This window comes from Malania oleifera, chromosome 6 (assembly GCF_029873635.1).
Source record: "Malania oleifera isolate guangnan ecotype guangnan chromosome 6, ASM2987363v1, whole genome shotgun sequence".
In the NCBI taxonomy this organism is placed as follows: domain Eukaryota; kingdom Viridiplantae; phylum Streptophyta; class Magnoliopsida; order Santalales; family Ximeniaceae; genus Malania; species Malania oleifera.
Window position 1 is genome coordinate 39,314,747 of NC_080422.1, and position 13,089 is coordinate 39,327,835.

A 13,089-nucleotide genomic window follows, 5' to 3' on the forward strand; every position below is an offset into this window, starting at 1 on the left:
CAGGACTCATAGGTCCTCACCAATCGAGCAAAGCCTCTCTTGCAATTTTGAGTTTTCACTTGTGCTGGACTTTTCTTTTTCCATCCCAACTAAGCCCATTGAGCCATCCCATTTAGACACCCTTGGGCCTATTGGAAATACAGGCTTCAGAGTAAGTCCTCCATGCACAAAGCGTATGATATAAACTTATTTTCAACTTCAATTATTTTTGGCCCATATTTTGGTCCAGCAGGCTTAAGAAGATTTTTTTTTTTATTTTTTGAAATTTGAATCAGTTTTGGGCCTAGAGAGTGCCTAGGAATCTCTCTCTTTCCTAACTTTACTCTTTCCAAATTCAACGACTAACCTTGCTGAATTTTTTGACTGGTTTCACTAGAATTACCCCATCTCCGATCACATTCTCATTTCTACAACCTTACCTTTTCTTATATGTTGTTTCTTGTCCAACATTTTGATCCATATAACATACTTGGTCTTATAGTTGACCTGAACTTTACTTCTAATATTAATTGTACTTTATCATCAAACAAATTCGAAGCACTTTTTCATTTTGTCTAACTTTAAATTTATGTATCACATTCTCTTCAATTTCTCCTTCAACATGCATAATCGATTTAAGATACTAAAATCTACTAATATAAGCAAAAAACATTAGGATTCAAGGCCAACCTTTGATGTGCACTCATTTTTTGCTAAGCTTTGATGCACACCTATTGTGATGCCTATAGACTTGCTATTTACTCCCTTTTCTATCACCCATCACAATACTGCTCTAACTACCCTATGTAGGCTTTCTCCAAATCAATAAAGACCATATGAAAGTCCTTTTCCCTGGAATTTCCATTAATCCGGTTAATAGATGCATGGCTTTTGTGGTTGATTGTTCAGGCATTAAACCAAATTGTTTTTTTTTTAAAAACCTTTATTTCTAACGTCACTTCTATTTGTTCTGACTATAGGCTATTTTCTATGCTTAAAATATATTAGAATAACAAATTTCAAAATTATTTGCTAATTTTTTCAAACAAGATTTTAAATTCAAACAAGGAAAATTAGTAAATTGCAAAACCAAGTAGCTGCTCTTGCATACCAACACTCTCATTGAAAATTACCGGAATACTATTTAGATTAATATAACACACTAAAGAAATAAACTATGGATAAGATCAAGCATCTATCATTATAGTTTTTCCCAAACTTTAATCTGAAGTGAGTAAATATGTGGCAGTAGGAAGATGTAGCAGGAGGAAGAGATCGGGGGAAAGATGCGATGCTTATATTAATTAATCCTACCACTTAGTTTCCATTTTTGTTGTCATCCTCCCTCATGACCATCATCCTTTCTCATGCTGTCATATAAACTTGCTCTTCTATAAAATTTCTCACCCTTTGCTCTCTCTTGTATAATATTTGTCAATATCTTCAGAAAATTACCTGTCATTTCCCTCAAGCCTACATAAGGAGCTTAATAGACAGACAAATTAAAAGTCAGTTGTAGGTCTTGAGATATCCCCTATTCTTTTTAGCATCTACAACATTATCTTGAACTCATGTTTGGTTTGCATAATGGAATAGGGTAGAAATGGAATGGAATGAAAATTAAAATAGAGAACATAGCAAAATCAAGTGATAAATTCGATTCCATTCCGCTTGATTCCATTTCATTCCTTTGTACCAAACGTGTATAAGACTTTTGTCAATAATGATTTGAACTTGATTCTTATATATATGTGGTATGTACTAAAGTTTAAAACCTACCTTTCCAATTTCTCTACGTGTTTCTCTAGAATGAGATAGCTTCTTGTGGAAATAATTCTCATTAATCGTAACATAGGTACAGGTCTGTATAAATAGATGTACAACGGAAGAATAGAAGGAAAGAACCAAAATGCTAACTTCTAAGGAAACTAAATATTCTAGGATACTCACACATTTACAGTTGAGATTCTCTTAGAAAAATAGGAAGGTTGACTAAACAGATTTGAAATTTCCAACAATCCCCCTCAAGATGGCTTGAAGATATCTTACATGGCCATTTCCAACACTCCCCCACAAGTTGGCTTGAAGATATCTTCCATGGCCAGCTTGCTAATGAAGTTTTCAAACTATTTCTTCGACAGTCCCTTTGTCAGTATGTCTGCTACTTGATCAGTTTTTGAGATATATGGCAGATAGATTACTCCCTCATCTATTTTCTCCTTGATAAAATGCTTGTCTACCTCCACATGTTTAGTTCTATCATGAAGAATTGGATTGTGAGCGATAGCTATTGCAGCTTTATTGTCACAATACAGTTTCATTGGTAGTGAATTAGTAATCTTTAGTTCTTCCAGCAACCTTTTGATCCATAGTGCTTCACAAATTCCATGAGCAACAACCCTATATTCTGCCCTATGCACTACTCCTTGCCACCACATTTTGTTTCTTGCTCCGCCATGTTACTAGGTTTCCTCCAACAAAGGTGCAATAGCCAGAAGTTGATCTTCTATCAGTGATACTTCTAGCCCAATCTGCATCAGTGTATACTTCAACCTGTAAATTCTCATGTCCTCTAAATAATAGACCTTTACTTGGAGTCCCTTTTAGGTACCTTAGAATCCTGTACACAACATCAAAATGCTCGAGTCCTGGTGAGTGCATGAATTGACTTACCACGCTTGTTGCAAAGGCTATGTCAGGACGTGTATGAGAGAGATAAAGGAGTTTCCCTACCAATCTTTGGTATTGCTCTTTGTTGACCACTTCTTCAGCCTTAGCTGGTTGGACTTTTATGTTTGATTCTATAGGTGTTTTTGCTATTTTGCATCCTAGCATACCCATTTCTCCAAGTAAATCAAGCACATACTTGCGTTGGGAAACAAAAATTCCTTTCTTTGACATTGCAAATTCCATACCAAGAAAATACTTCAAGTTGCCTAAGTCTTTGATCTCAAATTCCTGAGCAAGGATCTTTCTTAACCTCTCTAGCTCATTGCTATCATCATCTATCAGAATTATATCATCTACATAGACAATAAGGATAGCCATTTTACCTTCACTCGTGTGTCTATAGAACATAGTATGATTGGCTTGACCTTGGTTGTAGCCATGACTCTTTACTACCTTCCCAAAGCGTTCAACCCAAGCTCTAGGAGATTGTTTGAGTCCATACAATGATTTCCTCAATCTGCACACCTTGCCTTTGCCACCTTTCCCTTCAAATCTTGGCGGTAGATCCATAAAGACTTCCTCCTCGAAGTCTCCATTTAAGAAGGCATTCTTCACATCTAGTTGATATAAGGGCCAGTTAGAGTGAGCTGTTAGAGAGAGCAACACACAGATTGAGTTTATCTTGTCTGTAGGAGCAAATGTTTCCTAGTAGTCAATTCCATATGTTTGAGTGAACCCCTTCGTCACAAGTCTTGCTTTGTACCTTTCTATATTCCCATCAGCCTTGAATCTTATTGTAAATACCCATTTATAGCCAACAATCTTCTTCCCTTTTGGTAGGTCACCAATTTCCCGAGTGTAATTAGCAATTAGTGCATTCATCTCTTCTTGAACGACCAATCTCTATTTCGGGTGATCTAGTGCTTCTTGAATGGTTCTTGGAATAAACAGATGAGAAACATTTAAAGTAAAGGCCTTATGAGAATCGGAGAGTCTATGATAGGATATATGATTGGAAATAGGATGTGTGGTATAGGTTCTAACTCCTTTCCTAAGGGCAATGGGCAGGTCAAGATTAGAAGAATTATCAAAACAAGGATCTAGAGAAGAAATAGTACCTGGAGTATGTGAAGGAGGACCAACTTGTGTAGGTGATGATGATTGGCCTTGCTCTGGATTTGAAGAAAGAGATCTATTATTCTGATGACTTCTTCTTCTGGTATAAACACGAAGCTCAGATAGGGGAATATTTGATAGTACTTTTCCCTCTGTTTGTGAATCAGGTATGCCTTGTATAGGTAGACTAGGATTTCCATTATTTTTTCCAGTTAAAGTATCGGTTTCCTGACCCTTTGAAGAGTGGATGTCAATGTCAAGGAAAACATTTGGAAGAGGCTTAGAGGTTTTCCAGAACTCATCTTCAGTTTCCTTCTTCTCCCCCTGAAGATAGTTATGGCCAAAAAAGGGCTAGTTTTCAATAAAAACAACATCCATACTGATATAAATTTTTCTAGTCAGAGGGTTTAAAGCATTTGTACCCTTTTTTATTAGGAGCATATCCAAGGAAAACACATTTTTCTACCCTAGGATCAAGCTTGGATCAAAGATTGGTAGGTATATGAACAAAAACAGTGCATCCAAACACTTTTAGTGGCAAATCTGATGTTATCCGACATGTAGGAAACACTTTTTTTAGGAAATCTAAGGGAGTGATGTATTTTAGCACTCGAGTAGGCATCCTATTAATGAGATAACATGAAGTTAAAATAGCATCACTCCATAGATATTTAGGAACTTGCATTGAAAACATTAGGGCCCGTGCAACCTCTAACAAATGGCGATTTTTTCTCTCATCAATACATTTTTGTAGTGGGGTGTCACGCAAGTAGATTGATGTTGAATACCCTTTGTTGAAAGAAACGTTCGTAAACATTTGTTAAATTATTCAATACTGATTTTCGTTTGGAATTGGGTTTCAACCATATTATAAAAATCCTAAAAAAATTTTTCAACCTCAGATTTGTCACTCATTAAGTACACCCAACACAAACGTGTATGATCATCAATAAACGTAACAAACCATTTCTTACCAAAAGTAGTAGTTATTTTTTAGGGACCCCAAACATCACTAAATTAAATAAAAAGGTTTGGAAGAATGATAGGCTTTTGATTGATAGGTGCTTCGGTGACTTTTGGATATGTGGCAAACATCACAATGAAGAGAATTGCAATCTAGTTTTTAAAATAAGCATGGAAACAAATGTCTTAAATAGAGAAAACTAGGATGTTCTAGTCTAAGATGCCAAAGCATTATTTGTTCACGTACAGAAACAAAACTAGTACTACTACTCAAACCCTGAGCTTGTTTATTGTTGAATAAAGTGTCATCGAAGTAGTAGAGTCCATCAATTATCCTAGCACTGCCAGTCATCCTCCCCGAGAGTTGGTCTTGAAATTCACAATGGGAATCAAAGAAAATGACATAACAATTAGAATCTTGTGAGAGTTTATTAATAGACAGCAGGTTACAAGCAAGTTTAGGGACATGAAGGAAAAATTTGAGTTCTATTTTTTCAGAGATTTGGATAGAACCTGTTCCAACAATGGATGAAAAACTTCCATATGCAATTCTAATCTTTTTATTACCAGAACAAGGAGAATAAGATTGAAACAATTGTGAGGTACCGGTCATGTGATCAGATGCACTAGAATCAATAATCCATGGTGCAAGATTTAAGCAACAAGGGTAGGCACTAGAGTTATCACTTGTTTGGGCTTATGAACTAGTTGGAAGACTAGAGGTAGAAGTAGATTTCAGCGGTTGAAGAAGATGATCCACCTATTTAGCACTTCGGAAATTAGCTTCATTGGCTTTAGGGACTGTATGATTGCTGCCAGAGGCTCTAGATTTGTTGCTTTTCTAGTTTTCTGGCTTTCCATGGAGTTTCCAGCAATTTTCTCGAGTGTGGCATGGCTTATTGCAAGTCACACCATACTCGAGGCTTATCTTCCAACCTCCTTTGATTAGAGTAAGGTCAGTCGTTGTGCAGAAATATTGGCAGTAGTCAAATTTGTGTTACCAGCAGCATGAGGAGTAGGATTATTGGCAACAGGTAGAGCAGAATTTCCCACAGTCTCATTCTCCTTTTTCTTCATCATCACACTCCTTCGACAATCTTCTCATCGTACTTCAGAAAATACTTCCTTGAGTGGGGGTAGAGGTTGTCTCCCTAGGATTCTTCCCCTTACTTTATCAAACTCATCATTAAGTCTAGCCAAGAATTTAAAAATTCTTGCATTTTCCTCCATCTTCTTCTTGTGGTTGCAATTAGCAGGATTTTTCCATTCATAATCATTGAATAAATCCAAATCTTGCCATAGGCCCTTAAGAACATTGAAATACCTTGTTAACACTGCCGTCTCCTTGATAAGTATTGCTGATCTTCCGCTGCAGTTCATAAATCTAAGAGTAATTCACAAGGTCAGAGTACATCTGGCTCACATTGTCCCAAAGTTCCTTTGCAGTAGAATAGCACATGTAATTAGCACTAATCTCTTCATCCATAGCATTTATGAGCCATGCCATCACCATGAAATTTTCAACATCCCATTTAGCATAAGATGGTTCTGTCTTCTCGGTCTCCTTAGCTTCACCAGTCAGGTACCCTATCTTCCCTCTTCCACGAATATACATCCTGACAGATTGTGACCACCGCAAGAAGTTGGCCTCATTCAATTGTATATTGGTAATTTGGATAGAGTAATGTTCAGAATGGGTAGGTCTAGTTTCAGCCATGGCTACAGCAACAGGAGAGATTAGGGTGGAGTTGAACAAGGAAGAAAACCCTATAGAGATTAGGGTCAGATTGGAGCCGCAAAGGGAAACTAGGGTTTACACAAGGCCAAGAGCCGAACCTAGCTTTGATACCATCTAGAATGAGATAGCTTCTTGTGGAAATAATTCTCATTAATCATAAAATAGGTACAAGTCTGTAGAAATAGATGTACAGTAGAAGAATAGAAGGAAAGAACCAAAGAGGCTAACTTCTAAGGAAACTAAATATTCTAGGATATTCACACATTTACAGTCGAGATTCTTTTAGAAAAGTAGGAAAATTGACTAAACAGATTTGAAACTTTCCAACAGTTTCCCCAAAACTTTTAATGGCTTGTTTGGTTGGAGGGAATCATGGCTGGAGTGCAATCATAATTCTAGTTCCAATTCCTTTTTTTTTGTTTTTGGTTAGCTACTAAATGATTGGAAAGTTGATTCTGTTGGAGATGTGGCTCATATTTGAGTGGAACGCATGTGCCAGGGAAGCATAGTGATGCAAAGAACAAGGAAAGAGGCTGCAGGAGGAAAATCGGCAGTTTTGTTCGAAGCTGGTTACGAATTTTGAATTTAGAAGATCAGTAGATTGGGAGAGTTCAGAGGATTTTCCTCCGGAGATTACTACAAGAGTGTTTTAGATGTAGTCTAAGCCTTCTGTACGCATAGGGTTAGTATATAAACTATATTTGTAACCCTTGTTTGACGAGATAGTGAAAATCAGCCACTTGCTCTCGTGGACGTAGGCACATTGCCGAATCACATAATTTCTTATGTCATTGATTTTATTGCTTTCCTTTTATTCATTGTGATTGATTGCTTGTTCCGTATATTCATCATTGAGTGTTTGCATTACTTGTTCCAAATTATTTTGAGTTGTGTGAGGTTTCCACTACGCATTCGTATCAATAATTGGTATCAGAGCTATTTGTTTGCAATGGTTGGGATTTCTTTGGCGAATTTCGAAATTGGTAAGTTCGATGGGATGAGAAATTTCAAACTTTGGCTGAGGAGGGTTAAAAATGTGTTGGTGCAGCAAGGTATGGTGAAGATGTTATATGGAAAGAAGCTAAAAGGCATGGATGACACGAGTTGGAAGGAGTTGGAAGCAAAGACTGTGTCTACTATTAGGCTTTGTCTAGCCGATGACGTGATGTATCACGTCATGGATGAGGAATCACCAACAATAGTTTGGCTTAAATTGGAGATCCAGTATATGTCCAAGTCTTTGTCGAAAAAGTTGTATCTTAAACAAAGACTTTATGCGCTTAAGATGGCAGAGGGTTTGGACCTAAATCAATGCATCAACGTATTCAATTAGATTATCAGCGATCTGAAGCAGGTTAATGTGAAGTTCGAGGATGAAGACAAGGCTTGATGTTGCCGAATTCCCTACCTACCTCTCCTACGTACGAGAATCTAGTTATGACTCTGACATAGGGGAAAAAAACCCTGGAGTTAGAGGATATCATGAGTGCATTGTTGGGATTCCATCAGAGGAAGAAGGCCAACGATGAGAGTTCACAAGGTGAAGAGCTCATGGCGAAGGGTAATTAGGATTGTGGGAGAGGCAAGTCCTGGAGCGGATCGAGTAATAATAAAACTTAGTCGCAGTCCACGAGGAAGGACGTTTGGAATTTTAAGTGCAGGAAAATTGGGCACATAAAATCGAAGTGTTCAGAGTGGAAGAAGGGGAATGCAGAAACTCAAGAGGGTTCGTCAAAATCTGCAAATGTTGTGAAAGTAGGAGACTCAGGGAACAGTGATTGTGATATGCTTTCAGCTTCATCGGGTTTAGAACGCGTCACTAATTCTTGGATCCTAGACTCAAGATGTTCTTTTGACATGATGTCCAACGAATCCTGGTTCACTACTTACAAATTGGTGAGTTCTAGTTCTGTACTGATGGGAAACTATGCGGCCTGCAAAGTTGTCGGAATGAGGGGTTTCAGAATCAAGATGTATGATGGTGCGGTAAGGACGTTATATGATCTAAGGCATGTACCTGATCTACGGAAGAATGTGATTTCATTACGCACTTTAGATTGTAACGAGTATAGTTACAAGTTTGAAAGTGGGATAATGAAGGTGTGTAAAGACGTCTTGATTGTGATGAATGAGCAGAGGTTAGTAGGGAATATCTATGCACTGTTGGGTAACATAGTTGTAGATGTAGATGCAGTTGTAAGTTCTGAGTCAAGTAATACTGTTTTGTGTAAAACAATCACACACAAAACGGAGGGTATTCTTAACTTCATTGTTATGGATGTTTGGGAACTGGTGAGGGTAGCATCACGGGTTGGACATAGGTACTCCGTGAGTTTATCACGAAAGGTTTGGGGGTATTTTATGCAGCACATGTTGGAGATGTTTGCTAGGTTTAACTTGTGGATGAGGTGGAAAATAAGACCGGGAGTAAGTTCTTCAAGTTGGACATTGGAACTGAGTATGCTGGTGTTTAAGGAGTTTTGCGAGCAGCATCTCATGTTGTATGTAGGGCTTACAAAGAACTTCTTGGTAAAGTCAGGGAGTATGACGTGTTTCTCAATTAACCGATCGCCAAGGGTATCACTAGATGGGAGAGTTGTAGGAGAGTTTTGGACATGTCATATAGTAGACTTCTCTAGTTTGAGAGAGTTTGGAGGTCCAGCCATGCACGTTTCTAGTGAGGTGAGATCTAAACTTGGTGAATGTCTAGATGGTACATCTTTCCGGGGTATGAGAAATGTGGGTTCAAGTTGTGTGATCTAATGAAAAACAAGGTGGCGATCGTTGGAGACATAGTTTTTGATGTTAAAGCCATGGTGCAGCGTACTCAGGTAGATGAAGAGAAACAGGTGTTAAAAAGTTGCAGCAGCAACGAGCATGTTGTGCAGGTGGAGTTGGAGACTTAGGGTAGAAGTACTGGGAGTTCTAGCTCAGGAGACCTGCTTGTATCACAGTATAAATTGGAGCAAAAAGGAGATTGTGATGCAGGTGGAGTTACAGACTCCAGGTAGAAATGACATCGTTCATATTGTAGAAAGTTCTAGCTGGGCAGACTAGCAGGATCACAATGGGCCCAAGTGCACTATCAGGCCACCGCTCAAGTATGTGTTTGATGATTTGATGTCTTATGCATTCATTACTACCAGGAAGGTTCCTACTATTTTTCAAGAAGCGGTGTACAACAAAGGGAAAATAGGTGGATGAGTGCTATGGTGGAGGCGATGGAGTTACTGCATAAGAATTAGATGTGAGAGTTGGTGGAGCTTCCAGAGGGGAAGAGGGCGATAGGATGCAAGTGGGTAATTATTTTGTTGTTTCATGTGATTGACATGTCAATTGTTGGTAAGATTTTGACTGATGTTGATCAGTCAAAAACTCTGTTGAGAAAGGAATTTGACATGAAGATTTTGGATATGACCAAGAAGATTGGGTTGGAGATTCGCAAGGATAAAGATATAGGGAGATTGGGGTTATCTCAGGATGACTTTGTGGACAAAACTGCAGGGAGATTGTGGTTATCTTAGGGTGGTTTTGTGGAGAAGGTGTTGAAGAGGTTTAATATAGTTAATGTTAAATTGGTCACCGGTACACCGTTGACAAATCAATGTAAACTATTTACCGCTCAGTACTTAAGGATGGACGGTGATGTTCGGGACATGTCAAAGGGAGACTACACCACTACAGTGGGGTGTTTTGGTCGGCAACAGACCTATCCGTCATTTGTGAGATTCGTGGATGTAGACTACACAGGAGACTTGGATGACAGGAGGTCTACAACAGGGTATGTTGTTAGAGGGCCTATTTGTTGGAAGTCAATGGTACAATTTCAGGTTGCACTTTCAACAACTGAGTCAGAGTACTTGGCAATGACTGAGGCTGCCAAGGTAGCATCATGGTTTAAAGGATCGTTCAAGGAGCTGGGTGTTCAAGTAGGTGGAGTTCTTGCTACCACAGACAAGTTGAAGCATTGCTTGGACTTGGTTTATGTCTCCAGGTGTTAGATGGGAAACGGTACCAATCTAATGGCCCAGGTGGAGCAGCAGGGTTATGCTTTCGGATTTCTCCTAAGTGGCGAATATTCGCCAAGGTGGAGATTGTTGGAGATGTGGTTCATATTTAAGTGGAACACATGCGCTGGGGAAGCATAGTGATGCAAAGAATAAGGAAGGAGGCTGAAGAAGGAAAACCGTTGACGGTTAGTCAACGGTTGCATCGACGGTTTACTCTCGGCGGTTAACCGTTGACGGCTTTAGTCATCTGCAGGATTCAGCTCTTGACATCTTTCCGTCAACGGTTTTCCTGGAACAGTCAACAGTTTTGTTCGGCGCAGGTTATGAATTTTGAATCAGGAGATCAGTAGATTGAGAGATTTTGGAGGATTTCCTCTGGGGATTGCTACAAGAGTGTTTTAGATGTAGTCTAAGTCTTCTATATGCATAGGGTTAGTATATAAACTATATTTGTAACCCTTTTTTGACGAGATAGTGAAAATCAGCCACTTGGTCTTGTGGACGTAGGCACATTGCCGAAGCACGTAATTTCTTCTGTCATTGATTTTATTGCTTTCCTTTTATTCATTGTGATTGATTGCTTGTTCCGTATATTCATCATTGAGTTCTTGTATTACTTGTTCTGGATTGTTTCGAGTTGTGCAAGGTTTCCACTGCGCATTCGTATCAACAGATTCTTTTGGAATGGGCATTCCTTTGATTGAAGGAATAGGCATTCCACCAGGTTTCTATTAGAATGGGTGTTCCATTCCTTGATTATTTTTTCGAAAGACAAAAAATGCCTAATACAAATTTTTATAATCCCATGGATTTGTCCCTGGTACCTTAACAAATCCTTCTCCCCAAGTCTCTCCCCAATTTCCATAGCCACCACCTGCTCCATTGGCAACTTTGCAGCTTGCTGATAGCAATACACTGGTGTCACAATGTTCATGTTGCACATCTTGAGGGTTGATGAATCAATGGAGATTATCTTAGGAATTTTTCAAGCACCAGTGATGCAGATTAATCCAGAATTTGATGGTCATTTATGGAGTTTCGAAGGTTTTATTCTAGAGAGATCTTCAGGAAGAACACAATGGTTCGTGGTGGTGGTGCTGATGGCATCCACTGCTGTATAGCCAGAATATTCACCAAGAATGTGCAGCCTACTGTTTCTGCTCTCATCGGTGTCAGGTTTTCAAGAAGAAATTTGATCCTAAGCTTCCATTAATGGCCTTCTGTGAGCGACATCAGCATGTACTAGTTTTTCCATGTTTGATGGTTCTTACTCTACTTCCTGCACAAATATTTCCAGTTGTGTTTGTGAGAGCTTTTGGATTAGTGGCAAAATTATTGCTTTTTCTGTAGGGGATAAACTTCTTGATTGCATTCTAATTTGTTAGGGTTCCAATGATTATCTAGCAAGTTCTGGCATTGAAGATGGGCAATTTCTTTCTCACTAGTTACTAATTTCTTGTGGCTTTTTTCAATTTTATTTTTTCTTTTTTTCATGTGTGACTTGATTTGGCTGCAAAATCAGGCATCCCTGTTTCATTATTTTATTTTATTTTTGCAATTTATGGAGTTTGTCATTCTGTTCCTATCTTAACTCCATGGTTCAACCAAGCATTAGAATGGAATTATCATTCCATTCCATTCCTACAATTCCATTCGTCTCTTGATTCCATTCCGCGAACCAAACAAGTCATTACTTTGTTGCAGACCAATGGTGTTATTTTTCCCCCCTAATATGTGGTTGCTGTCTCTAGGCTTCAAGTAATATGTGCAAAAGATTCTAAAGTAACAAAAATGTTCTTTCTGAATCCAAGGATGCTAGAAAGTGGTGAACGCGGGCATGTCACTCTGCACACAATATTAAAATTTAGGACGTTGAGGGTGGCTTCTAAGATTTGTCTTTCTCGTTGTCTTGCCATATTTACTCTTATAATTGTTGAAAAATTCAGCTTTGTGCTTAATGCTTGTGAATCATTTTGCAGATGATGATGATTAAACCTTGAAGAATGGAGATTCAGCATCTCAGGAGCTTTTCATCTTCTAATGCTCGAGATAGCGATGCTAGACAGCTTATATGAAGCTATTTCTTCTTCCTGGTACCTTGTGAAGTTGTTGCTGTACATCACTTAACAAGGAACGGTCACCTTCCACGATCATGCGTTAGAACTTGTTTTTCTTTTGGGATTTGGAATGGAAAAGAGTTTCTTTTGCAGCACGGAGAAGCTGCTGTATAATCTCTATTAATCTTTGAGTTTATTTTTGAGCAATTTTTGCATAAAATGCCCTTTCATGCTGTTCCTGCTTGATACTTTTGTTCAATGACAACATTCGGGGTCTGCTATGGAAAACAATTTTGATTTTTCATTTTGTGGTTTTCCAATCTTTGTATAGAGAAGTTGAAAATTGACGAAAATATGTTTCTCAAATTTCCTATACAAAGACTAGAGACTGAAAACCAATGAGACATTCCTTGGGCAACTCTTTTAACAATTGAAAATGAAAACTGAAAATTGTTTTCCACACAAGCCCTCAACGCCCTCTCTCTCTCTCTCTCTCCCTCTCTCTGGTGATGCAATTCTTAGTTAACAAAAATGAAATGAATAAGATTTTTTTTTT

General features: G+C 38.4%; 1 protein-coding gene across 5 annotated transcripts in view; it reads left to right on the top strand.

Annotated features, from left to right (window-relative positions):
* The window catches only part of LOC131157539 (vacuolar cation/proton exchanger 3-like), an 84,669-nt gene extending 71,916 nt beyond the window's left edge, over positions 1 to 12,753 (top strand). For all 5 annotated transcript variants that reach the window (XM_058111769.1, XM_058111772.1, XM_058111774.1 and 2 more), the window contains one exon: positions 12,456 to 12,753. In XM_058111769.1, the coding sequence (XP_057967752.1) occupies positions 12,456 to 12,469 (14 nt within the window). In that variant the 3' untranslated portion in view covers positions 12,470 to 12,753. The remainder of the gene's footprint in view (positions 1 to 12,455) is intronic.
* Positions 12,754 to 13,089: the final 336 nt, after the last annotated feature.